The following is a 25879-nucleotide window of genomic DNA, read 5'->3' as shown; positions in this document are numbered from 1 at the left end:
TTATTTACTACTACTTTCATATTTATTTATGCATGCAAAATATAATAAATAAAACAAAAACATTAAATATAAATATATATTATTTTCGTTCCATCACAATTGACATAATTTCAATTTTTGTCTGTCTAGTTAAAATTGACACGTTTCTATTTTTGGTAAAAATTATAAAATCAAAATATATTTAACAAATTGTTAAGCACAAAAAATAATAATAATAAATAATGGCAGTGGGATTCTGGACGGGTCTGGATATAAGTTAAATGACCCAGAAGTAGGGTGCAATCGGACAGATGCAAGGATCGGGAAGGAAGAAAGGTCGGGCGGAGTCTGAAAAAAGGTGTACCCAAGTCGGGTAAACCGTAGATCGGGTGAAAGACGAAGTCGGGCAGACGCGAAGGTTTGTCAAGAGAAAGGTCGGGCAAGGAAGAGGTACGGACAGATGCGGAAGTCTGTCCAGAGGACAGTCTGTCCTTCTAAAGAGATAAGGCAAATAGAGCCGGTCGGTTGGTCCGTGGTCGGGACCACATTTGGTTGGTCCATGGTCGGACCAATTAAAGTCGGTCAAAGACGGAGGGCGGCTGATGCGGAGGTCGGCCCAAATGATGTCGGGCGAAGAAGCAGGTCGGGCATTGAGGTCAGGACGTGATACGAAGTTCGGACCAAGTGAAGTAGCATGTGCAGGTCGGGTGAGAGAGCAGTTCTGGGGCGGTTAGAGGAAGTTGCAACTGGCGAACGGTTTTTTGAAGGTCGGACGTAGTAGAACGGTTGACACACGTGTCAATAGAAGAGAACTTTTGGGGCGGTTAACAACGGTTATGGTAACTGACCAGACGACGGTTCTGAACTTTTTCTTCAAAGAATATTTAAGGATTTGGATCATCATTTGGCAAGGCATCTTCAATCAACTTCAACAAAGCAAAGTCAGATTTGGGGATCACCACTTTAAATTTCAGTCTTTTATTTTCCAGTTTATTTTCTGTACCATACAGTGTTTAGAGATTCCTAATCTCAGACACTAATTAATCAAGTTTAAGGATATTTTCTATATCTTTGAATTTTACTTTATTTTTGTTGAAAAATTGCATCAACACAAATATAAATCAACTTAATTAACTACATAACATACAATATCATAAATGACGTATGATCCACTCAAAACCCTTTTATTCCTATCTCTCTCCTAGAACAAAAATAATTATTTTTATCTATATCTAAAACTACACATCTTTTATAAAATTGATTTATATTAATTATAAATAAACAAAAATATTTTTTTATTTACTTTTATAATAGAAAATTTTATTCTCTACAAAATAATATTCATATTGTATATATTTTTTAATTGCTATATAATTATTAAATATTTAGATAAATATTTTAATTTTTTTTAATTATATATATTGAATTTATTTTAAAACTATAAATATTATTAATTATACAAAAAATTAATATCATAACTAATTATTATTAACTGATTAAATATTTTTATCGTAAATACCGTGTCTCTCATCAAAGGGTTAAATTCAGATGGGACGGAGAAAGTATATGTATATATATTTTTTCTCTATATTTTGGCATTTCTTGTGTAATTATTGTCCCCATCTCTCTTCCTACCTGCTTTTAATGAAATTGTATGTATATATTATACTCTTTTCTTCTCATAACTATGTATCTATTTGTTTTTTTTCATAAGGTTTAAAAATATTAGTATTATATTAGAATGTAGTAAGAATAAAATAGAAATGACTAAAATAACCTTATTAGTATTATGTGATATAAAAAGTAATGACATTTGTGTAATATATTGAAAGTTGTTAAGGGTATTTGTAATGTTAAGTAGATAGTACTATTACTAAAAAAAATATATATATATTTTATTATATAACAAACTAAAATAGAAAAATAAATATTTTATTGTGAGGCGAAAAGTATATAAATATATATATTTATGCTGATAATGCCCCACTAATAAACAGGCAATTTATTTATTTACTTTTTTACCCCTTTTGGATTCTGCATCAGATCATTGGTTAAACTTGTGTTCCATCACTTTTTGCTGTTAATATTATTATTATTATGATATCCAGAAAATACCTTTTTCTTTTTTGTCGATTTTCTTTGGTAAAGGCTTCAAAAGATTTAATTTAAATTTAATATTGAAATAATATTTCCCTAATTATATTCAAGAATATATTTTTTTTTTCACCAAATTCAGCTATAACTATAACTAATTAATTCTTCGATAATTCAATCGATTCTTCAATATTTTTTTAAATGGAAAGCTAACGCAAGCCAAGATATACTATCGCAAACGGGTGACGCCTAAGGTCCAAACATAGGAAAATTTCCAAGGCTAAAACTTGCACTTGTCTTATATTTTCAAGCTAGCCATTTGTAAGCCGACGCAATCGCCGTCGAACCTTTCCGGAAGATCTGAGCCGTCGCCATTAGGCTGGCGCGGCTGATCTCCACCATCGATTGCATCGTTCTCCATCGAAGCGCCGACTCCTTCCCCGGCATACAAACCAATTTCTTCTACTTCTCTATCGCCACCTGATTAGATCAATCGAGGCCGGTCCAAAACAAAAATCATGTTAGAACACAACAACATCGAATCGCTACGAAGAACAGTTTTAATTTCCGATCAAAAATCAGACACCTGATTCGCACATCTCCATGTTCTTCGCAAACGAAGGAACCGAGCTCGGGCCTTCAAACTCTACCGGCATTCTAGAACCTTCACAAAAGGTAAAAAAAACCGAAACTCTTGTAATAACTTGAATCATTCAAACGGACAATATCATCGAATTCAATCAATGCAAGTAAGTAAAACTACCGAAAGGGGACTCCAAATTCTCGCCATAATCGACTCTCTCCCCATGCTGCATTTTCCTACAACTCGAATTCAGTCAAAAAACAAAAGCTATAGACATAAGCAAAAGCGCGAATTCGCAACCGTTATAACAACATAAGCTGAACCAATTAAGACACTACTTGTCCCGAATTTTCCCCTTCTCCTTGTAAGGCTTGACGAGGAGGCGGCAATCGCAGAGGAAATGCGGATTCCCTTTCGCCAAAATGAGCCTAACCGTCTCCGGATAGACAAAGGTCACAAATCCGAACATTCGTCTTTGTTGATAAGGAATTCGAACATCTTGCACCGGTCCAAACATGCTTCAAATCGAATCAATCCATAGTTAGTACAATCGATCATCAATCATTAAGTAATTAAGCTATGAAATGTCGATAAAATTTGAATCTTTAATTACTACCTGAAGTAATTAGAGACGTCTTGCTCCCTGAAAGTACTGTCCGCCGGAAATGTCAGGTAAATCTGTCGAGCACTGTCCGATGAACCCCTGAAACGAATCAAATCATCGAATCTCCTAGACAAGAACATTCAAATTAGGTTTTAATTTTACCTCGGATAATCGTTAAACCACTTGCTGTAATGAAAAGGAGGAATCCGGTGGTGGTGCTGCTGCTGAATCGCCTTCATTCTCAGCACCACATCGTCGATTCCGCCGGCGCCGGCGCCGCCGTGCAAGTACTTGCAGGCGCTGCCGTTCTTACAGAACCCCCTCGCGTAGTACAGACAAGGCCTGTAATAAAACCCCCCTTCTTCCCCAACCGGAAAAATCAAAGAATCAGTCCTCATTACAAACGGATCCACCTCACGAAACAGCTGCAGCCGGTCCCCGAAAAGCTCCTCCCTCCCGCCGCCGTGCCGGAAACCGCCATTATCGATTCTCGCGGCGGCGAGGCCGAGGCTGGCCTTGGCCTGGTCGACGTGAGCCTGCAGAAGAGCGTCGGGGCTGAAGGCCAGCCGAATCATGTCCTTGTCGCCATGGCCGTTAATCAGAACATAGCCGATGATTTTCGAAGCGTTTTGAGGATCCAAATTGCGGATCCTCGACATCACTATCTGAGTAGCTTCGGACACGTCCATGGGAGGGATAAAGGAAGCTTATTACCTTACTGCTACTGCTGAAAAGTCACTCCATTTTTTCGATTATAAATGATTTGGGGCAAAGGAAAGAGGTGATTATGGCTAAACCAGAATAGATTCTGCATAACAAAGCTTAAAAGCAACAACAGACTTTAATCATCTAAACACGACGATATATACATATATATATATATGTGTATGTATTTTTTTATTTTTTTTTTGAGATGTATTTTTTAGAGACACACGAAGGGATGCGTCGCATCGTATATATGAATTTTGTACTTACAGTACAGATACAGAGGCTGTCTTCTTCCTTCATTTTTATTTTGGTCAAAAAACAGCGTTGGAGAAAGCGGAAGAGGGTTGGTTTGGTTTACGCCCTGGAGTTCAAGGACGGGACTGATCTAGACCGTGGAAGGGGAGGATCTGACGTTTGGGAGTTGAGAGCCCGGGAGTTTGTGAATGTCAATTTGCTGGTGCTATAGGAACCTGCAATCTGGGGAAGTGTGAAACTATACTTTCATTTAATTATTTTCATTAAATATTTTTTCTTAATCCCTCTTAAATAATCTACCAAAATATTGTTTGTTTGGGTTTGGAATTTTGGATTTAGAATTTGAATATTAAAATTTTTTTTAATTGAAATATATGTATGATCTATGTAAATTGGTATTTATGAGATATTTTAAATATAAAATTAGATTTATGTAAATTGCTATTTATGAGATATTTTAAATATAAAATTATTTTTTAGTTTAATATAAAAAATAAATATTTGAATTGATATATTTTTTTAAAAAAATAATATATAATAAAATTAAAAGTAAAATTCTCTTAAAAAATATTACTTTTTAATTTTTACATAAATTATAAATATATTATTTCGCAGGCATACATAAAAATAAAATGAGGAAAACATTAAAATTGTTTTACATATTTTCACTTCCTTTGTGTTTATACCATATTTTTAAAAAGATAAACATTATTCAAAATGTTAAAATATTAACATAAATATATTTTATTCTCACCGGTTACCTCTAAGGATCATATTTATATTTTGCATCATTTTGCTAAACATTGAAAATATTTTTATATTTGTAAAAACAAATTTACCAATGTTCTTCTATTAATTCAAGACACTATTGAAAATAATTTTGCAATTTTTTTCTAATTTGTACTATATTTTGATATAATAATTAATATTCAAAGATCAACATCTAAAAAGTAAATGAGATCTTTGGAGCCGGACAAAAGTAGTATATTTTTATAAATATTATACTTCTTTCGTCTCAATTCAATCAAATTTTTTGGGGGTTTTATAGTAAATTAAAAAATAATATTATTATATTATTATTAGAAATATGTAAGAATTTTTAACATTTTGTTATTTTGACTTTATGTATAAAATAATTGTATGCGTAAAATAATATATTTATAATTTAAGTAAAAGTTAAGAGTCTTTTGATATTAGTGTATGATTACTTTTTGAAAGAAAGTACTTTGAAGTGAGACAGACGAAAATGATAAAAAATAATACTTTGAATTGAGACGGAGGGAATATTAATTACTTCATCCTTCCTAGTTAATTGTCCCATTTAATTTAGACACAAAGTTTTAAGTATTGTGTAATTAATAAGTAATTAAAAAATGTATTAATAAAAATAATTATAAATTAATATTAAAATGACTAAATAGTTTAGTTAAAATAAAAATTAATTTTTACTATATTTATTATTTTTAGAATTACCAATGTAAATATATATATATATATATGTATGTACAAGCTTGTATTACTGTTATTTCAGAGTTACTTGTTGGTCATTTGCTTTATATATATATATATAGAACAAAGTGTTCGGGTTGGGCCGACTCGGGCTATAATTTAGTTTGGGCCCAATTAGCCTGCCTATCTATTTTAATAGATTTGGACAATTGTTGGTGTGTTGTATTATTAAGTTTATTCTGGATGTAAATTTTTTAGGATATAAAAGTTTGTGAAGTTTTGAAAATTTGTAAAAAAGAAAATAAAAAAAAATTGGATATTCCATATAATATTTTTTTAAAGAAAAATTTTAATTTGATATTTTTTAAAAAAAATATTATTGATAAATAGCTGCAAGAATTTCAAAATCATCAATAAAAGAAGGTTGATCCCAAAGACTTCCAATCGATCAGATAGAATTGAGTTGTGTTGAAGTAATGCAACTTGGTTCCCATCCAGTCTAGCCATTCAAATCGACATAATTGGCCCAAAGGTTTCGAGCCCAAAATGTGATGAATTGGGCTGGCCCAATCGATGATTCATTCGGGTTTGTTTAGATAGAAGATTCTGGAGATTTTTGGAATTTTGAAAATTTGAAAATAGCCAAAAAGTTAGTATTTGATTTGATGTTTTACGAGAGAAAAGATATATTTGATACGATGTTTTTTTTAAATTGAATAGTGTCAAAAGTGTTTTGGATGATCTATCCTTATGATATTTTATGATTAATTGATTATTTAACATGAAATATTTGGTGTAACCCATTGTGGACTTAGGAAAAACAGTTTTTTTTTTTTTTTTTTTTTTTTAACATTTTGAGTTTGTGTCCAATAGTCCAGAGGCCTATTTTTCTTATATTCTCGATCAAGTTTCAGGCCAATAATTTTATATGAAAAATGAATATTAGATCTAATGATTATTTTGGAAAAATTTTAAAAACAAAAAATTAGTTAGATTGAAAAGTTATTGACTTAGAGGTTTTTCCTTCTTGATTAATTTCTTGGGCTATCAAACGCTGAGAATTGGGAAGTTTTGGGATTTCATTTCTTGAATATTTACGTCTCCAAAAATATAGCTTATATACTTAGGAAGGAGGGCTTCGTCATAACGTCTGCAAGCTGCTCCTTTGTAGGACTATAAGCAACATCAATTTCTTTGCCTTGTACTCGCTCCCTAACAAAATGAAGATCAATATCAAATTGTTTGGTCCTCTCGTGATGCGTTGGATTCTTTACTTTTCTGCAATGTGCTTTTATTGTCACACAACAAAATTGGTGTATCAATCAATGTCATCCCAAGTTCTTTCGTCAAGGACTGAAGCCATATGACTTCACACATACAAGCAGCCATAGCCCAATACTCTGCTTCGGTTGAGCTTCGCGAGACCACATCTTGTTTCTTGGACTTCCAACTGATAAGTGCCTTTCCCAAGAATATACAATAACCAGTTACTGATCTTCTAGTATCAACACAAGCACTCCAATCACTGTTTGTAAAGGTGTAAGTGTCATGGAAGAAGATGTTGGGAAGAACAATCCCCTCTCTGGTTTGTTTTTCAGATACTTAAATATCTTGAATGTTGTTTGAAGATGAATGTCTGTCGATTCATGCATATATTGTGATAAGCTCTGGACCGCAAACGATATGTCCCCTCGAGTGAAGGTGAGATAGATCAACTTACTTACCAACTGCATGTAATAGGTTGGATCCTTCAATGCTATCCCATTTCTTTGACATAATTTCGTACTTGGATCCATTGGTGTACGAGCGGGTTTGGCACCTAACTGACCATAACTCTGCAAAAGATCCCGAGTGTATTTCCTTTGACAAAATTATATGCCCTCACAATTTCAAAAAAAATAAATAAATAATTGCAAGTCTTGAATTCATCAAAACATATTCTCTTCAATAAACAAATAATCATCGCGGTAAAAATATATAAAAAATAATAATAATAAAATTGCAAACTAAACCAAAAACATTCAGAACTTGAAAAATAGCACAAACAATTAAAAAGATGGGATCGATGGATCGATCTATCTCCAACATTCATCAAGAAATTTAATTAATTAAATAAATTACAATGAGCAAATTAATTACATATGCTTAGATAAATATATATATATATATATCCTTCCTCTATATATGTAGAAACACAAAGATCAGTGATAAAATGATCAATTTCATTGCCACCTATTTTGATGTCTGTAAAATTCTTGGTCTGCACTGCACAAAGAAGTTCGACAATGGATTCAATGTAGGAAGAAGTGGGGCCATTAATTAATTAATTTGCCAATGTCCATGTTATTGTACACATGCAATTCAATTCAATTCAATTCAATTTCTTACTATTTTCTTCTATCAAAATTTCTGTTCAAACCATCTTCTGCATTGACATTACAATCCATTGGTTAGTTTTCTGGCATTGCATGATACTGGAATACTTTATTTGTTGAAAATATTTATGACTTGAGAAATATATATATTTGTAAAAAAAATAAAATAAAGGTTGATAATATTATATATATATATATATATATGATGAATGCAATAAAATTAAATTAATTAGCTTAGTGTGCATTTATGGGGCATGCAAAGTTAGGTCTAGCTACTTTCTTATTACAACATACTATTTTTTATTTTTATTTTTTTCAATGGAAACTAAAGGGCTATGATTCATGGGCACATTTATATAGTTTGTGGATTGGATGCTTAATTTGATATGTGAATTTGTAGAAATTATTTTTGCTATATATATGTGCAAGAATTCCCAAGTGGACAAACAAGGAGGAATGGGTTGGTGTCATAAACTTAATTTGTTTGGTGTGTTTATGTTAGTCTTCACATTTTGATTTGGCAAAGAAATAAAAATTTTGGGTCCAATGAATTTTTCCTCTTTAGAACTGTTTAGATAATGTTGTGACGAATACAATAAAGATAATAAAAAAAATAAAAAACAATCAACAAATACATAATTACATGGTTCGCCAACGAGGGACGTCGGCTGCATCCACGATAGAAAAAGAATAATCTTATTAAGATTTCAAAATGCAGCACACAAAGAGTTACACCATAATAAGTATTTACAATAACACAAATCAAACATCTAATTGGATCTAAAAAATAGGCCAACAATCAAAATAAACTATGTAACTAGCTCATACTGTTTGGTTCAGCTTTGCACTGAACCCTCATTGGGGCCACACAGGGAAAATTGAAAAAAAAAAAAAAATTCTCTGCGTATACTCAATTATCACTTTTGTCAATTATTTATTAATCTAGCAAAATATATATTACACATTCGCAAAAATTGTTATTTATTTCAGTTTGCCGCACGTGAGAGAGCCGTCATGTCATTTAAACATCACGCGGAATAAAATGACATAAAAAATGATTTCTGCAAAGATGTAAAATATATTTTTACTAGTATAATAAATAAATAAATAATGATTATGAAATATGCGTAGAGAATATCCTTTGCAATTTTTTCCACCACGTTGCGCCTTCGGCTCGCTGACTAGACAACGAGACCTATACGATTCAGCAAAATGACAAACAAAGTTGAAACATCAGATTTAAAGCATCCCAACCATAGGCGGTTCTACACAGGGGCTAGGGGCCCCACCCCAAAAATATAGAATTTTTTAATATAAAAAATAATAAAATTATGTATTTTTTAAAATTATTTTGCCCCTTTATTTTTCAATTTTTTTATTTTATTTTATAGTGTAAAATATAATAATATTTTTGTAACTTTGTTGATTTATATTTTTTTGTTTTAATATATTTTTTTTTTGTATAAATTATTGAATTTTATTAAAAAAATTTAAATATTTTTCTAAAAAAATTAATTTCTAGCTATCTTTTTTCTATCTTGTTTACTAAATAAAATAAAAAAATAAATTGATATTTTGCTCATTCCCTTAAATTTTACGGCTGATTCCATTGCAGACCCCAACCGATATTGTTAAGAAAAAAAATAAAAATAAAATACAAAAATAGAAATCTTATTGTTTAGACATATAATTCGAAAGATCCAAACTCGTTATCACAATTCCAACACAATAACAAACTATCTTGTTCCTTTCATGTACAGTGTGTATATAGAACGAGACATGCATGCAAACTGTATTGTCTCTTTCATGCTCAAGTCGGCTTTAGCCCACGTCCACGTCCCAAAATTTTGAGGGCCCTTCGACACTTTACACAATTATATATTATTTTCGTTCGTCTTTAAGAGTCCTATTTATTTTTTGTATATTGATCTTTAAATAATTATTATATCAAAATATAGTACAAATTAAAAAAATCTGCAAAAATATTTTCATGAGTATCTTATAATACTAATAGAATGACATTTGTACAAAAATTAAACAAATATAAGAATATTTTTAATATTAAGTACAATTATGCAAAAAATAAATGTGACCCTTAGAGACGGACGGATGGAGTATACATTATAAATATTCACTACTAGAAAATTAGACTAAAATTACGGTAAAAGAAAATTATGGTTTTAATACATATTGACAACTTTTTACTGAAAAGTCATGGAAAATTATACGGAATCATTTGTGTGAAATTTTGCTGGTGAACTTTTCTAAATTTGTGACAAATTTGTGACAATAAATTATAGAATAACACAATGACATGTTTATGACTTTATATACCAATAGAAGTTGTAACAAAATTTCATGGATTTTTTTTAAAAATTGTGACATTCCCGTGACAATAACTTACAGAAAATATCATTATACATCCGTGACTTTATATTTTTGAAAAAAATGATTATATTATAATTATTGTTCAATGCAATCACACATCATTATTTTTTAAACTTTGGAAGTTTAAGTTAATTGTAGACAAAAAAATTGTGTTATTTTTAATAAACACAAAAATTTGTACAAATTATATTTAATTTAGATTTAAAGCAGATCATATTCTCTAAATGAGTCCTTTGATTCTCTTTCCGAATCGATTTATTTTCCAACTTAGTTTTGAATGACTTATATGATCCGAATGGATTTGGTCTTCGATTTGGCATTGCAGAACTTTGGAGGGATTTGGTCTCCATGCGAACGATTTGACTTCTTCTAACTATCCGAGGCTTTGATTTTTGTTTGGCTTTGTCAGACTTTGGAGGGATTTTTTCTCCGTGTAGACAAATTTGATCATCAACTTTGGATTTAATGTCTTTTTTGGACGATCCAAGATTTTGATATTTGGTTTTGCCGGATTTTGGAGGGTTTTGGTCTCTGTGTGACCGATTTGATCGTCGGCTTTGGATTTGATGTCTTCTTTGGACGATCCCAGACTTTGATATTTGGTTTGGCTTTGTTAGACTTTGGAGGGCTTTGGTCTCCGTATGATTGATTTGATCATCGCATTTGGATTTGATGTCTTCTTTGGATGTTCCGAGAATTTGCTCTTTGGTTTGATTTTGCTGCTTTTGGAGGGCTTTGGTCTCCGTATGGGCGATTTGATCGTCGGCTTTAGATTTGATGTCTTTTTGGGACGACCCAAAACTTTGATTTTTGGTTTGGCTTTTCCGATTTTTGGGGGGCTTTGGTCTCCTTGTGAGCGATTTGATCGTCGGCTTTGGATTTGATGTCTTCTTTGGATAATCCGAGACTTTGATCATTGGTTTGACTTTGCCGACTTTTGGAGGGTTTTGATCTCCGTGTGGGTGATTTGATCGTCGGCTTTGGATTTGATGTTTTCTTTAGACGATCCAAGGCTTCGATCTTTGGTTTGGCTTTGCCGCCTTTTGAAGAGCTTTGGTCTCCGTGTGGACGATTTGGTCATCGGCTTTGGATTTAATGTTTTTTTAGGACGATCCGAGACTTTGATCTTTGGTTTGGCTTTGCCGCCTTTTGGAGAGCTTTGGTCTCCTTGTGGGCAATTTGATCGTCGGCTTTGGATTTAAGAGAAAAAATTTACTTTCGGACTATTTTGTCAATTTATTTCAAGAGAATTCAAACTCTAGAAATATTTTTCGTAATTTATTTCGAGATAATTTTTACTCTCGGAATATATTTTGCAACTTGTTTTGAGACCATGGATACTCTCGGAATATTTTTGTGACTCTTTTCAAGACAATTCATACTCTCAAAATATTTTTCACAATTTTGTTTTAGACAATTCAAATTTCGAAATATATTGTATGACTTATTTCGAGACAATCTATACTCTCGGAACATATTTAGCAACTCATTTCGAGATAACATATATTCTCAGATTACTTTCGTGACTTGTTTTTTAGATAATTTATACTCTCGAGATATTTTTGCAATTTATTTCGAGGCAATTCAAATTTCGGAATATATTTTGTAACTTGTTTCGAAACAATTCATACTCTCGAAATACTTTTCGAAATTTATTTCGAGACAATTTTTACTCTCGGGGGTGTTTCAAGACAAATATGCAACAATACTTTGTCACAAAATAACTTTCGAGATTATGGTTAAGATAATTTATCGCAGTGATGTCTCAAACTATGGTCGAGATACTAATTTGTCTCAAAACAAGGTTCTGTGACACAAGATTGTCTCGGCGTTTTTGTTCGAAACAATTTTCCGAGATAAATAGGCATTTTTGTGGTAGTGTTCACACAATAAATAAAACACAATGTATTTTGTGCATTATTACTAAAACACAATAGAGTCTTATATAATTTACCATTCTTTTGTTACTTTAAATAGCTACGAACAATAATAAAAAAGTTATAGTTATTTTCGTCACGGAAATCATAACATAACAATATTTTTAATAATTTAAAATATTGCAAGTATTTTTGTTATTTGTGCCGCAACTTAAATTAGTCACAAAAAAAATTGTGACGAAATAATCAAAAGACACGGAATGAAGAGATCTTGGACATTTTTATTACAAAAATCGGTACTTTAAAGAGTCATGAAAAGTTTATCGTAACGTCATATATTACTCATGTAATAATTAAAGCAGGAAATTGCGACATAAATTTGTTACGAAATTGCTTTCCGCGACTTTTAATTGCTTCAAATTAAAATCTACTATAAATTTCTACAATTATCAAACCTTTTTCTAGTAGAGATATATTGTATAATATTTAATAGAATATATTTAAATTAATAGTTAAATATTTTTAAATTTTCAAAAAAGATAATTTATTTGTTTGTGGGTTTGTCATTTGGGGTTTGTCTTTTTTAGCAGTAGAAAGTTGAATTTAAACAGATGTTTGATGAGATAAAAATAAATGATAATATAATATTTTAAATGTAAAATAAATTTGTAATATAATATAAAAATAATAATAATTATTATTATTTAATTTGATTTTTTTTAAAAAAAAAATTGAATAATAAAAATATTATGTAAAATCTACAAAAAAATGCAGCCTAAGTGCTCATACATTTTTTTCCCATTCATACAATTGTCTATTCTTAAAATAGAATAGAACAAATGATTTATTTTTTCATTTTTATTTTGAAAAATTAAAATGTACATTTATCTTTAAAAGTTATCTACACAATAGGTCAGTTATTCTTATTCTAAACTATGCAATAAATAGTATATGTTTTTTCTATCTCAAATCAAAAGACCTTTTAAAATTTTGTAATAGATTAAAAAAACATAATACTTTATTAGTAAGTGAAATTGTGTAAGAATTTTTGATATTTTGTAATTTAAGTAGAAGTTAAAGGTATTTTGATATTAATGTATAATTATTTTCTTTAAAATATGAAAGAGATATTTTGAATGTGACTGACGAAAATAATAAAAAGTACTTTGAATTGATATATTATTTGTTGATTTTTTTAAATAAAATATAATAATGTGTGATATAATTTACTTTTTTAAGAAAAAAATAAAAATTTGAAACAACTATATCCGTCTTGCATAATTTGATAAATTTAATTTTTGGCATGATAATTTAAGTGGATAGTATTAAATAAGATAATTTATTAATTAAATTGTGTGATAGGAGAATAAAGTATGTATTTATTATTTTATTTGGATAATACGACGTAATAAAGTGCAGTATATATCAATTAAAGAGTTAATTATTTTTTATTTCAAAAATATTGTAACGAATGTAAGACAGTCCTGAAAAAAATATTGTAAAATATATACGACATATGGAATAATACTTAGTTGAAATAAAAGGTTTATGTGGGTTGCACATTTGCTCTCATTCGAGCTAGGTGCTTCCATTATATCCGCAGAAACTCGATACAAAGATTAGGATTAGGTTCTGTTTAGACATATTGTTTTTTTTTTTTTTTTTTTTTTTGAGATTTTTGGAGTTTTAAAATTTCAAAAATAGTAAAAGTTAGTACTTCTTTTGTCTGTCAAAATTATTTCTATTTTCATTTTTGTCCGTCCACTAAATTTATTTTATTATTAGTTTTGACAAAGTCAATATTTAATTATTATTTTTCATTAAATTCTTATTTACAATATAATATATTTCATTGCACTTATTATATTATCTCTTTATTTATTTTAATTTTTAACTAAAATTTAAAAAATCAACTACCTTTTTATTTTTCTTATTTTTTTAATAAAATATTTATTTTTCTTAATTTTTGTGTCGGATCCAAATGAGTTAATTTTAATGGACTGAGGAAGTATTTGGTATGATGCTTTACAAAGAAATTTTTTTTTATTGAAATATTGAATAATGTCAAAGTTTTCAAAATTGTTGTATGAATAGAACTATATTAGGAAGATTCATTTTTAAAAGATAATCCTACTTTCAAATCAATTAAATGAACTCTTTAACAGGTAAGATCTTCCAGGGAGTTTGCTACAGATAATGAAATTGTAGAGAAATGAGAGTAGAGAATGAAATTGGAGAGAAATGAAATTGAGTAGAGAATGAGAATTAATTCTCTTGTTTGATAAAATAGAGAATTTCGTTGAGAAATATTAAAAAAAATACAGATATACGAATGATCAAACAAGAATAAATGATTAACCAGATAAAACGAATGAGAATTCATGAAAAATATTTTTGATAATTTTTTTAAAAAAATATTATAAATTATATACGATATTTTTTAAAATTATATTTTAGTACAATTTCTTAAAATATCGTAAAAATTAAATACTTTAAAAATAAATTAAGTTTGTTTTTGGTAAAATTGAAATAATATAATTTTTAAAAAATTATAAAAATTAAATGGTACAAAAATATTTTAAAAATTAAAAAATATATACATACTCCAACATCGTTTCTCTGTATAGGAGAATAATTTATTTATCAAGTTTCATTTCTCTGATTCAAATAAACAAAAGAAATAATACAATTTTTATTTTTCTGACCTCATTTCTATGTAACAAACATAACCTTAGAGTTTTAAACAAAGTGGCTTGTATTGTTATTACAGTTAAAACAAATAGTTTCTTAAAACAAGGTACATGATAGACAAGATATAGAAGAATATGATAGATTATGCATATCTTTTGTTGATACAGCGCGGCTCCGGCCCCACCCCACCCCTAAATTTTTACTATTATTCATAAAAAAAATTTAAATTTTATATAATAAAAAATATTAAAATTTTGATATATAAATTGTTTTTTGTACTAAAATTATTTTTTATTTTTTTATTATAAAAAATATCAAAATTTTCAGTGTGATAGAATATTATATTGATTTTTTGGTAAGATAACAGTGGTATTTTAGTATTCGGTATATACAAATAATTCAATTATTTTAATATGGTGATATCAAAATTATTATTTTAAATTTTAGTATTTTGATATAAAATGATATATATCGATAATGTGCCAAAATTTCAGTACGATCTCAATATATATCTAGCTATCATATTAATTTTTTGGTATATCAAATTTCCAAAAAAAAAATTAGCTGTCCCTCTATTCGAGTTTTGGTTCGGCGGCTGGATATTAATATATAATTATATATTATGATATGAAAATTCACATTCGCTATTTAAAAATGCATTTTGGCTCAATCCTCAACCGAAGGATTGATGTTTGATACCTTTAATAACATATTAACTTTTGCGTTACAATTCAAAATATTATTTTTTATATTACAAAATTCCATTTCTAGTATCTACTTAAATCTGAAAAATATTTCATTCGTCCCAGAACTATAGTCTTAATTACACGAAATTTAAAGAATATTGATAGTTAATAAAAAGTATAGATAAAAGACTTTTTTGTCCTTGTGAGTATATTAGTGTAAAAAGTAGTAACAATTGTATAATAAAAATGAAAAAATATGGATAATTTTACAGTGATATATTTATTTATAAAAATAAAACTATTATTTTAAAATAAAAAAATAATAAATAAGACTATTATATTGCGAATGATTAAGTAATAAAATAAAAATAATCCACCAAACCCAAGTGAATAGACCCAAAACAAACCCTAAATTAGCCAATTGTTTGAGGGTGAGAGTTTGGCAGTGTGTGTGTGCGCAGCAGAATCGAGAGTGTAACAACAACAACAATTAATGATACTAAATAGTAGAGAGAGAAATCCCTGTGGACACGTGTCAGATTCATGGAGTGTGAGAATGTATATAATGCAATAGTAATAATAAATTACAAGTCGTAGTAGCCACCTATACTTGTATGTATATCTATCTCCACCAAGTATGTATAAATGGCCTCTTTGCTCCCACCTTCCTCCTTGCTTCTCCATTCATGGCACACTACTGAATCACCACCTCTCTCTCTCTCTCTCTATATATATATATATATATATCTGTATTGGGCGTGGTGAGTGTGTGTGTTACTTAGGATAGGAGGGTTTGATCTTGAGTGAGGATGGAGAGAGGTTCGGAGGTGGGCGGCGCTGCGGCGGCGTATTTGGCGTGGGAGGATTTAACGGCGGTGCTGCCGAATTCCGGGGAAGGCCCGACAAGGAGGCTGATAAATGGGCTGACCGGATACGCCCTCCCGGGTCGGATCTTGGCTGTTATGGGTCCTTCTGGCTCTGGCAAATCCACTTTCTTGGATTCTTTAGCAGGTCCCTCTCTCTCTCTCTCTCTCATTATTATTATGGTCGGTAAATATTAAATCGGCTTGATAATTCGATCTGAACCTAATCTAAAATAATTGGGTTTGAGATAAGATTTTTAACTCAATTAATAATTGGATCGGGTCAAATTCGTTTAACCCATTTAATTAAATAGGTCAGACTAAGTTCTATAATTTTTTATTTGAAAATAATCGATATAACATGTTTAATTAATATTATTTTAAATTTAAATATATTTTTTAAATTTTATCAGTATAATTCAATATTTATGGTCAAATTTACAAAAATAAACAATAAAAAATAAAGGATTGTGTTAGTTTACTATTACGCAGTGTTTGTTAATTCAATTCTTTAATATCAATTTCATGATATAAATAAATAATTTTTTGTTTTAATATATATACATATTATACATTTGAAAATTAATTTTAAATTAAAATTTTAGATTTAAACAAGTTATATAAGTCAGATTCAAGTTGACCCGATTAATAAAAGGTCAAGTTAAAATTGTAAATATCAATTCATTTAATTAAATGGGTCAGGTTCAGGTCGAGAGTTTTGTAACCCGTTTAAAATGACCCGAATTTGAACCCGACTCGATTTAATCCGTTTGCCCACACTAATTACTATTATACCTTTTTTTTTTTTTTTTTATGGTTTTGAATCTGATCTCTCTTGGAAAGTAATCTTCACATAATGTTTTATTCATTCTATACGACTCACTATACGTGTCTGTTGTGTTTTTTTTTTTTTTTTTTTTTTTTTTTTTTATAACGATGTCTGCTTTGTTTGTTGTTTGTATATATGATCAGTTAAAGTCTACACTTCGACAGTTTTTTTTTTTTTTTTTTAAAAAAAAGATTTTAAAATCTTGGAAGTTTAAAAATAATAGAACAAAACAAAAGAAATAAAAAATAAAAAATTAATATATGATTTGATCGATATTTTATGAAAAAACATAATATGTATTTGATGTCATTTTTAGAAAAAATAAATAATACCAAATAAGTGAAAGTTGATTATTCAATAAAATCTTCGGTTTTTGCATACTCCCTCCTTCCCGACCCGATGTCTTGAAAAAAAAAATACGATATTTAAGAAATATCAATATTATATTAATAGTTACTAAATAAGTAAAAGATAATAATATTTGTTTAATAATAAAAAATTTAATAATTCTATGGTAATATAATTATTTATAAATATAAAATTATTGTTTTGAGACGAAAAAAATGATAAATAAAATAAAATTATTGTTTTGAGATGCCTAAAATGATAAATAAAAAATTATTGTTTTATTATAGAATAAAAATTTTTAAAAGGTGAACTTGTTTATTAGCAATTTTAATGAATTGGTTTTTTGTGTGTGCCATAAGGACTATGTTAGTAATATAAAAAATAATATTTGTGTTGAATAATTGACTTTTAACGAATGAATGATATACTTTCTCCGTTTCGGTGCAAGATTGCCGTTTACTTTTTGAATATTAGTATTATAATGAGTTGTAGTGAAAAAGACTAAAATGCCCATATTGTATAATATAAAAATGACATTTGTTTAATATAGTGTAAGTTGAAAGGGTATTTATTATGTTAGGTAGGTAGTACAATTACTAAATTAGAAAATGATAATCTTGTTTTGGGACAAACAAAAATAAAAAATAACAACATTTTTTTGGGACGGAAGGAGTATTATATTAAAATATGTATATACTCCCTCCGTCCCATTGAAATGTTATCGTTTTTCATTTTCGTCCGTCCCAAAACAAAGTTACTATTTCCTAATTTAGTAATTGTACTACATACTTCACATAATAAATACCCTTTCAACTTACAATATATTACACAAATGCCATTACTTTTATATTACACCATACGAATAGGGGTATTTTTGTTTTTTTTTACTATAATCTAATATAATACTAATATTAAAAAATTTATGTGCAAAAAGCTCTTTCTTGCCGGAGGAAAGGAGTATTTTTTTTAATAATATTTACGAAGAATTGCTTCTTTCAAAATGGTAAGTGAATAGATGGAAAAGAAAGAACCCTAATAGGTGTCGTAGGCTGAGGGAATGGACATTAGTAATTATCACTTTATTAGTTGAAGAAATTAAAGAACCCTTTTTGTGCATAATAAAGTATTATTATTATTATTATTATAGCATTTATTATTTCTTAGTACGAGAAGTGGGATGTGGGTGAGTTAGGGTTTAGGATTTTGCTCATGTCATTCACATATGATTGTTGGGAGATCCAGGACCTCATGCGCCTGTGCAATCACTGAATGGTGGTGGTGCAGCTCGAGGACCCGGATCTCCCAACACTCACTTATGGCAGAGGAGAAAAAGATCCCTTTTCTGCAACAAAATTTGAAAACATCGACAATTGGAGACGAAAACGACAGCATTGATGAAAAAGTTGTTCGAATTAATTCTGGATATACATATAAATATATGTATGGACCCAGAACATATATATTAATCGGATCCCAGAAAAGAGAAAACCCTAATTTCATTCATTTCAATTACATACGTCGATTTGATAATTTAGTACGAAGATGAGCAACCTCTGTGAATGAATCAACGATTCGGGTAACCTTTGGCAGTGTGCATAAATTAATGCCGTAGTTATCGTGTCTGTCTGCTTTCTGTTTGTACTCTTGCATTTACTGTGCAGTTTAATTTAGTCTTCTTGGAAAGAGAGAGATAGAGAGAGAGTAGAGAGAGAGAGAGAGAGAGAGAGATTGAAATCGTGTCTGATCAGTAATCAATCAATCAAATTTATGGTTTGGTTTGGTAGTGGCGTTTTGCTGTCAAATTTACATTCAAAGTATTCGCAGGTAGGCTCTCTGGGAATGTGGTCATGTCTGGAAATGTACTTCTCAATGGCAAGAAAATGAAGCTTCAATACGGCGTCGTTGTGAGTATATACATACATACATATATACTGATTATATATCTTTTTAAGTCCCAGTGCCTGTCCTCATCTTCATTCCATATATAAACCTGTATGTTCTATTTCCAGATATATGGAAATTTAATGCTCATTTTAAGGGTAGTTGGAAAAATGTATATATATTCTAGGATCTTAATAAATGTCTCTCACGATTTCTATGGCCGTAAAAAAATCGAATCGAATTGTCGAATTGTTATGTTAATTTGAACTGAATTCAGTTTTCAGTTAACCGAGTAAATTCAGCTCGAATACAAATACTGTATATTTGATATTTGTTCGGTTTGATTTAGTGTCGGTTTTTTTATATTTTTTCGGTTTTGGTAACTGAACTGAATATATTTATATTATTATATCTTTAAAATTTATATTCCTTCATCCGTCTCTAAATCTCACATTTACCTTTTGCCTTATTATATTTAATAATAAAAATATCCTTATATTTGCATACATTTTGTACAAATATCTTTCTATAGAAATATTTTTGCAATTTTTTTTTAATTTGTATTATGTTTGGATATAATAATTAATATTTAAACATCAACACGGCGTAAAAAAAAAAAAGAAGAAAGTAAATGAGACTCTAAGAGCCGGACAAAAGTAGTATTAATAATTATATTTGATTCGGTTTCAATTCGGTTTCAATTCGGAGGTTCGAAATATTTGCAAATATTCTTGTTAAATTGGAATTTAAATTATTTTTTAATGTATTTTTTTTTTAATTTTGATTCGGTTCGAATTATTTACAAATATTACAAATAATCTCCTATACGGTTCGCGGTTTCGGGTATTTGTTCAGTTTGATTCGAACACCAAATATCTGCATATTTACAAATACCCGAACTGTGTCCACCCCTATCTATTTCAATTAAAATTCAAGAATTGGCATATTGATTGATGTTTGACTTGTTTAATTCGTATTGTCTTTGAGGCTTATGTGACTCAAGAAGATGTGTTCTTGGGGACCCTAACGGTTAGGGAGACCATAGCTTACTCGGCAAAGTTACGATTTCCGAGCAATGTGTCGACTGAGGAGGTGCATTCGATGATCGAAAACACGCTAACTGAAATGGGACTTCAAGATTGCGCCGATCATTTGATCGGCAATTGGCATTTGCGCGGCATAAGCGGCGGCGAGAAGAAGCGATTGAGCATCGCATTGGAGATTATAACGCAACCGTATCTCTTGTTTCTTGACGAGCCGACTACAGGCCTCGACAGCGCCGCCGCATTTTTCGTCGTTCAGGCGCTTAAAAACGTCGCGTGGAGCGGCAGGACCGTCGTCTCCTCCGTTCACCAGCCGAGCAGCGAGGTCTTTGCCCTGTTCGACGATCTTTTGCTGCTGTCGAATGGCGAGACGATTTATTTCGGCGAAGCCGAAATGGCGGTCCAGGTATGTAGGTTTAGCACATTTTAGTATTGTCTGATTACTACATCGTTTAAGGTCTCATGTTGTTCTGTTTTTTCGATCGAATCAGTTCTTCGCTGATGTTGGATTCCCCTGTCCTAGCAAGCGGAATCCGTCCGATCATTTTCTTCGATGCGTAAACGCAGATTTCGACGACGTACACAACACTTTGATGGGCTCGCAACGAGTGCGAGTGAGTTTTTTCTCTGTCACTTATTTTGGAACATAAACGTCGAATTTACGATGCAATTTTTTCGCCTTGCAGAACATTACAGGTTCTTCGGATTCGAGGATGAGTTTGTCAACATCTGAGATCAGAGCTCGACTTCTTTACAAGTATCAAAGCTCGAAATTCGCTGCAATGGGAAAGGCTAAGATCAAAGAATTCGCGACCAATGTAAGCATTTTGTCTAGTTCTTACCTACACATTTAATACTACATTCGACATGAAATCTAATTTTCGGACATAGTCGAAGGGAGCACTTGTTTTTGAGGAGACTAGCGGCAGCCAGGCGACATGGTGGAAGCAGTTTTCGACATTAACGAAGCGATCGTCGGTAAACATGTCTAGGGACTTCGGTTATTACTGGCTCCGAATCCTAGTATTCGCTCTCGTAGCAGTTTGCGTTGGCTCCGTTTTCCACGACGTCGGTTCCAATTACCACGCAATTCTAGCGCGAGGAGCCTGCGGCGGATTCATATCCGGGTTCATGACATTCATGACGATCGGAGGCTTTCCGTCTTTCATCGAAGAAATGAAGGTGATAGTTTCTTACGATATTACAAGATCATGTGTTCTTACAAGTTTCATAGTTTCTTGTCTTCGAACGAACAGGTGTTTTACAGAGAAAGGCTCAACGGGCATTACGGTGTCGCGGTGTTTATTACATCGAACTTCGTCTCTTCTTTCCCTTTCTTGGTTGTAATGTCGTTTAGCTCCGCGTCGATCATATATTTCATGGTCAAGTATCACTCCGGCTTCTCGCACTACATGTTTGCCGTCCTCGACCTTTTCCTCTCCATATCTGTAGTCGAGAGTTGCATGATGGTCGTGGCTGCGCTTGTCCCCAATTTCTTGATGGGCGTCATAATCGGGGCCGGTTTCATCGTAAGTATTCCTTACGTGTTCAAGGCAAACGTCAAAGCTATCATGTTATTACATATCCGTTGTTAATGCAGGGAATCATGATGGCGTCATCGGGCTTCTTCCGGCTCCTTCCGGATCTTCCCGATGTATTTTGGAGGTACCCGGTGTCGTACGTTAACTACATGGGCTGGGCCTTACAGGTAACGTTTATGTATTGTAATAAGCTTTCGATCGTATCCATGTATTACAGAACTAACTAACTTAACTAACACGATAGGGCGCGTACAAAAACGACATGATCGGGATAGAGTTCGACCCGCCCGACCCGGGGAATCCGAAGCTAAAGGGAGAAGTGGTCCTCGCGACTATTCTAGGCATCGACCCGAGCCGCTCAAAATGGTTGGACTTGGCCGTGGTCGCGGCCATTCTCGTGGCATATAGAATTCTATTTTTTTCGATACTCAAGTTCAAAGAGAGGGCTCTTCCGATATATCGACGGTATTACACGAAGCGGACGCTCCGGAATCTCCGGGAGCGGCCGTCGTTCCGGCGGGCAGCGGCGGCGGCGCTGCCGTATAGTTCGAAGAGACATCATTATTCCTTGTCTTCACAAGAGGGTCTCAACTCCCCATTACATTGACGACAACAAAAATGACTTGTTTTTTTTGTTTTTTTTATGTGTTTGATTTGGACAATAGTTGGTTGGCACTTTTGAATGCCCATTTTGTAGATTATTGTCTAAAGACATGTAAGTGACATTATGTGGAAATTATTGGTTCAAAAGAGTTGCACTGATTCGGATAACTATTGCCCATTTTGTAATTTTTTTATTTTTTTATTTTTTGGTCTCATTTTTGAGAATTTATGGTTATAATTTGGGTTAATTGTGGTCCTGGCAATAATTTGGGGAAGCATCTTTTATGTTTAGAAATATGATTGAAAGACCATGCTAGTCATAATTAAAAGCTGGATGGAAAAATTTATTAAATAAAAAAAATTAAATTAAAAAGGGCCCAACCGGGTTCGAACCGATGACCTCTTGATCTGCAGTCAAATGCTCTACCACTGAGCTATGGACCCATTGTGGTATTATTGTAATGTAGTCACAAAATATCTATCATATTACTTTTACCCGTTTTTCCATTTTTACCAAAACATAGGATTTTCTATTTACAATAATCATATAAAATACCTATTCATGTTATACTACCTGCTCAGTTATCATGTCCGCGTTAGGTAAACATGATAATTTATGATAAGTATAATTATACTATAATATAAATAATTATAGATTAAAATTAATATAAATTATTAATCCAATTAAAATTTTTAAAAATTATAAATTAAAAAATTTAAAATAAAATTAAGTGTTTAATCATTTAAAAAAAAAAAGGTGACCTGAGATGTAAAACAGACAAAAATAACAATATGGACACAGTAAGTGAGACGGAAGAGGTACTATATTACTCTTTTCGTTCCGGAATAAAATATTTGTTTATTTTTTGCAAATAAATTTTTTAATATTAGCATTGTATTTGTATATAATATAAATCAATAAAAATGATGACAATACCCCTATTAATATTAAGTAATATAAAAATAATAACATTTGTGTAGTATTTCGTAAGATATAAAAATATTTATAATGTTAGATAAATAATACAATTATTAAAAAAAATATTACTTCCTCCGTCCCAATACAATAGTCTTGTTTATCATTTTTTTTGTCCCAAAATAATAGTTTTATTTTCATAAATAACCATATCACCATAAAACTACTCCTATTTTTTTATTTTTATTACACAATTTTCACTACTTTTTATACTAATACACTCACAAGGGCAAAAAAGTTTTTTATCCATATTTTTTACCAACTACCAATATAATATCAATATTCCTTAAACCTCGTATCCAACCTAAGACTATATTTCTACGAATGAGTGAGTACTTTATGTTGGAACACACGAAAATAAGAAAAATAAGACTACTACTATAATACCCTGTAAAATAATTGTCGGAAGTTTGCCGGAGTCGGATAAATTTTATTTTGGGTCTAATTTATTTTGGACTTTTAGTGTAAGAAATTAAAGAATTGGATTTGAATTAAGAGTAAAATTAAGTTTGGGCCCAAGTAGGATAAAATAAATAATAAAAACCCAAGTCTTTTATCTCTAATAAAATAAATAAAAAAAAATGGAAGGAGCAGCAAGCAGGCACGTCTACACGCCGCCAGCCCCTCTCCTATTCTTCCTTGGAGTCATTTTTCTCCGAAACTTTTCTTTTTGGTCTATTTTCTCAAATAAGTGAGATTAATTAGATAGATGATACGTTCTAATCTCTAAACCTTTTCTATTGATACTTTTTCAAAATTATTGTCAAATGGGTTTGCCCTAAAAGTGTTAGGTTTTGCAAATTTCTTCTAAAAAGTTGATTATAATGTTATCTAAGGCTTATGTAAAGATTATCATTGTATTTTAAATTGAAAATCCTAGAACTTATAGGATGAGTTTGAAATTCTAGTTTTTGCCCTAACCTAGTTATAGTTTTTGGAAAAAGATTTACGATTATATTTAAATATTATGATTTTTTTTAGTTAGACTATGCCTACTGTGATTGACATATTATTCAAATATTTATTTGACGAAATAAAGAGATTATAGTTTGGATCTAATATCCTACTTTTGTTTGGTTAAATGTTGACAATTGGTATTTTGAGTTTAAAACACTCTTTTTGAAATTTGCCTAAGAACATGTTGAGTATTTGGTCAAATTGGTAATTGAAACTACCCGTCGAGTCCGATCAACTCGTCGATTGTTTGTCGATTGTTTGGATGATAAGGCATAGCCTTCCACCTCTGTGCCTTGCAAACATGTGAGGGTATACCGGTATTTTAGGAAAACTAGCTAACCTTGAACTAGATCTCGAATGAGCTAGGTCGAGGGATCGAGATGGCGGGTTCAATTTTTTGGGTGATTCCGAGGTACGAGTCATTTACGATGAAATGTCTTTAGACCGTCATCCGTGATGGAGGGATGAATTGTGTACAATCCCCTGTTGGTATGTTATATTGGAGACTAGAGGGTTGTGGGCCGTATGGCGCCCCTCGCAAACTAATAATAAATTGATTTACATGTACTTTGGATTTCGAACCTTTATGTACACATTGTGGAGTTTTTCTTGAGGGTTGTGACCCTATGTTTGTTATGTGAAACTATGTGAGTGTCATACGAAGTAATAAGGTCGGAAAGCCGGGTTGAGCCGGTCCTGATTAAGGCCTAGTGGAGTTTTCTTCGTAATGTGCTCATCACTATTATTTGAGAATGAAAATGAGATATAAGGGAGGCACTAAACGACTCGTGTGTGTGAGTTCCCCTTATATGATACGTGTCATCTTATTCAATTATCTTCTTCAAATGATTTTGTCGCATTATACCGCATTAATTTATCTTCGATTAATTGCGCTTACTCAACCGTTGTGTTGACCCTCTTCTTACGATCTTTTTGTAGGTGATCATGCTTCCGCTATACCTAAATGATGCATTTAGGTCACATGATCCATCAGGAAATTAAGAACTACTTTACCTTCTAAAATATTTTGAAATCCATTGATTATGTTTAAAGACTAATGCCTTTTGAACTATTTATAATTTATGTTTTTTATTCGAACTTTACTTATTTAATTGATAAGCCGGTGCACTTTAATTCTAAATATCTATT

At 31.0% G+C, this 25879-nt stretch overlaps 2 protein-coding genes and 1 non-coding gene across 4 annotated transcripts; 1 reads left to right on the top strand and 2 right to left on the bottom strand.

Moving 5' to 3' along the window:
• Positions 1–2129: 2129 nt before the first annotated feature.
• LOC127258887 (zinc finger CCCH domain-containing protein 23-like) lies at positions 2130–4117 on the bottom strand. 2 transcript variants are annotated; one of them, XM_051285939.1, is made up of 6 exons: positions 3423–4117; positions 3273–3359; positions 2995–3174; positions 2837–2892; positions 2660–2737; positions 2130–2553 (listed from the first exon to the last, which is right to left on the bottom strand). In XM_051285939.1, the coding sequence occupies exons 1-6, from the start codon at positions 3947–3949 to the stop codon at positions 2372–2374; spliced, it is 1110 nt and encodes a 369-aa protein (XP_051141896.1). In that variant the 5' UTR covers positions 3950–4117; the 3' UTR covers positions 2130–2371. The 2 variants fall into 2 exon arrangements, with proteins under 2 accessions (XP_051141896.1, XP_051141897.1); XM_051285940.1 differs by having other exon boundaries at positions 3273–3344.
• A 12174-nt stretch (positions 4118–16291) lies between these two features.
• LOC127258662 (ABC transporter G family member 15-like) lies at positions 16292–22965 on the top strand. Its single transcript, XM_051285587.1, has 9 exons — positions 16292–16700; positions 19554–19633; positions 20598–21059; positions 21145–21267; positions 21340–21471; positions 21545–21835; positions 21910–22182; positions 22254–22361; positions 22439–22965. The coding sequence occupies exons 1-9, from the start codon at positions 16499–16501 to the stop codon at positions 22799–22801; spliced, it is 2034 nt and encodes a 677-aa protein (XP_051141544.1). The 5' UTR covers positions 16292–16498; the 3' UTR covers positions 22802–22965.
• Positions 22966–23169: 204 nt separating this feature from the next.
• On the bottom strand, positions 23170–23241 carry TRNAC-GCA (transfer RNA cysteine (anticodon GCA)). The gene has a single exon. It is a non-coding gene; the product is annotated as a tRNA-Cys (tRNA).
• Positions 23242–25879: the final 2638 nt, after the last annotated feature.

This window comes from Andrographis paniculata, unplaced genomic scaffold (assembly GCF_009805555.1).
Source record: "Andrographis paniculata isolate CXL003 unplaced genomic scaffold, ASM980555v1 Contig5END, whole genome shotgun sequence".
NCBI lineage: Eukaryota > Viridiplantae > Streptophyta > Magnoliopsida > Lamiales > Acanthaceae > Andrographis > Andrographis paniculata.
Note: the sequence above shows the minus strand (reverse complement) of the source record. Positions and strands in the feature narration are given on the sequence as shown.

Bases quoted from the DNA above. Each gene is read 5' to 3' on its own strand.
- LOC127258662 (XM_051285587.1), top strand. From the start codon at position 16,499: ATGGAGAGAGGTTCGGAGGTGGGCGGCGCTGCGGCGGCGTATTTGGCG. The intron at 19,634-20,597 runs GTGAGTATATAC...ATTGTCTTTGAG, and splicing joins AGCTTCAATACGGCGTCGTT to GCTTATGTGACTCAAGAAGA. The intron at 21,268-21,339 runs GTGAGTTTTTTC...TTCGCCTTGCAG, and splicing joins TGGGCTCGCAACGAGTGCGA to AACATTACAGGTTCTTCGGA.
- LOC127258887 (XM_051285939.1), bottom strand. From the start codon at position 3,949: ATGGACGTGTCCGAAGCTACTCAGATAGTGATGTCGAGGATCCGCAAT. The intron at 3,175-3,272 runs GTAGTAATTAAA...TTCGATTTGAAG, and splicing joins GACGTCTCTAATTACTTCAG to CATGTTTGGACCGGTGCAAG. The intron at 2,554-2,659 runs GTGTCTGATTTT...TGATCTAATCAG, and splicing joins CATGGAGATGTGCGAATCAG to GTGGCGATAGAGAAGTAGAA.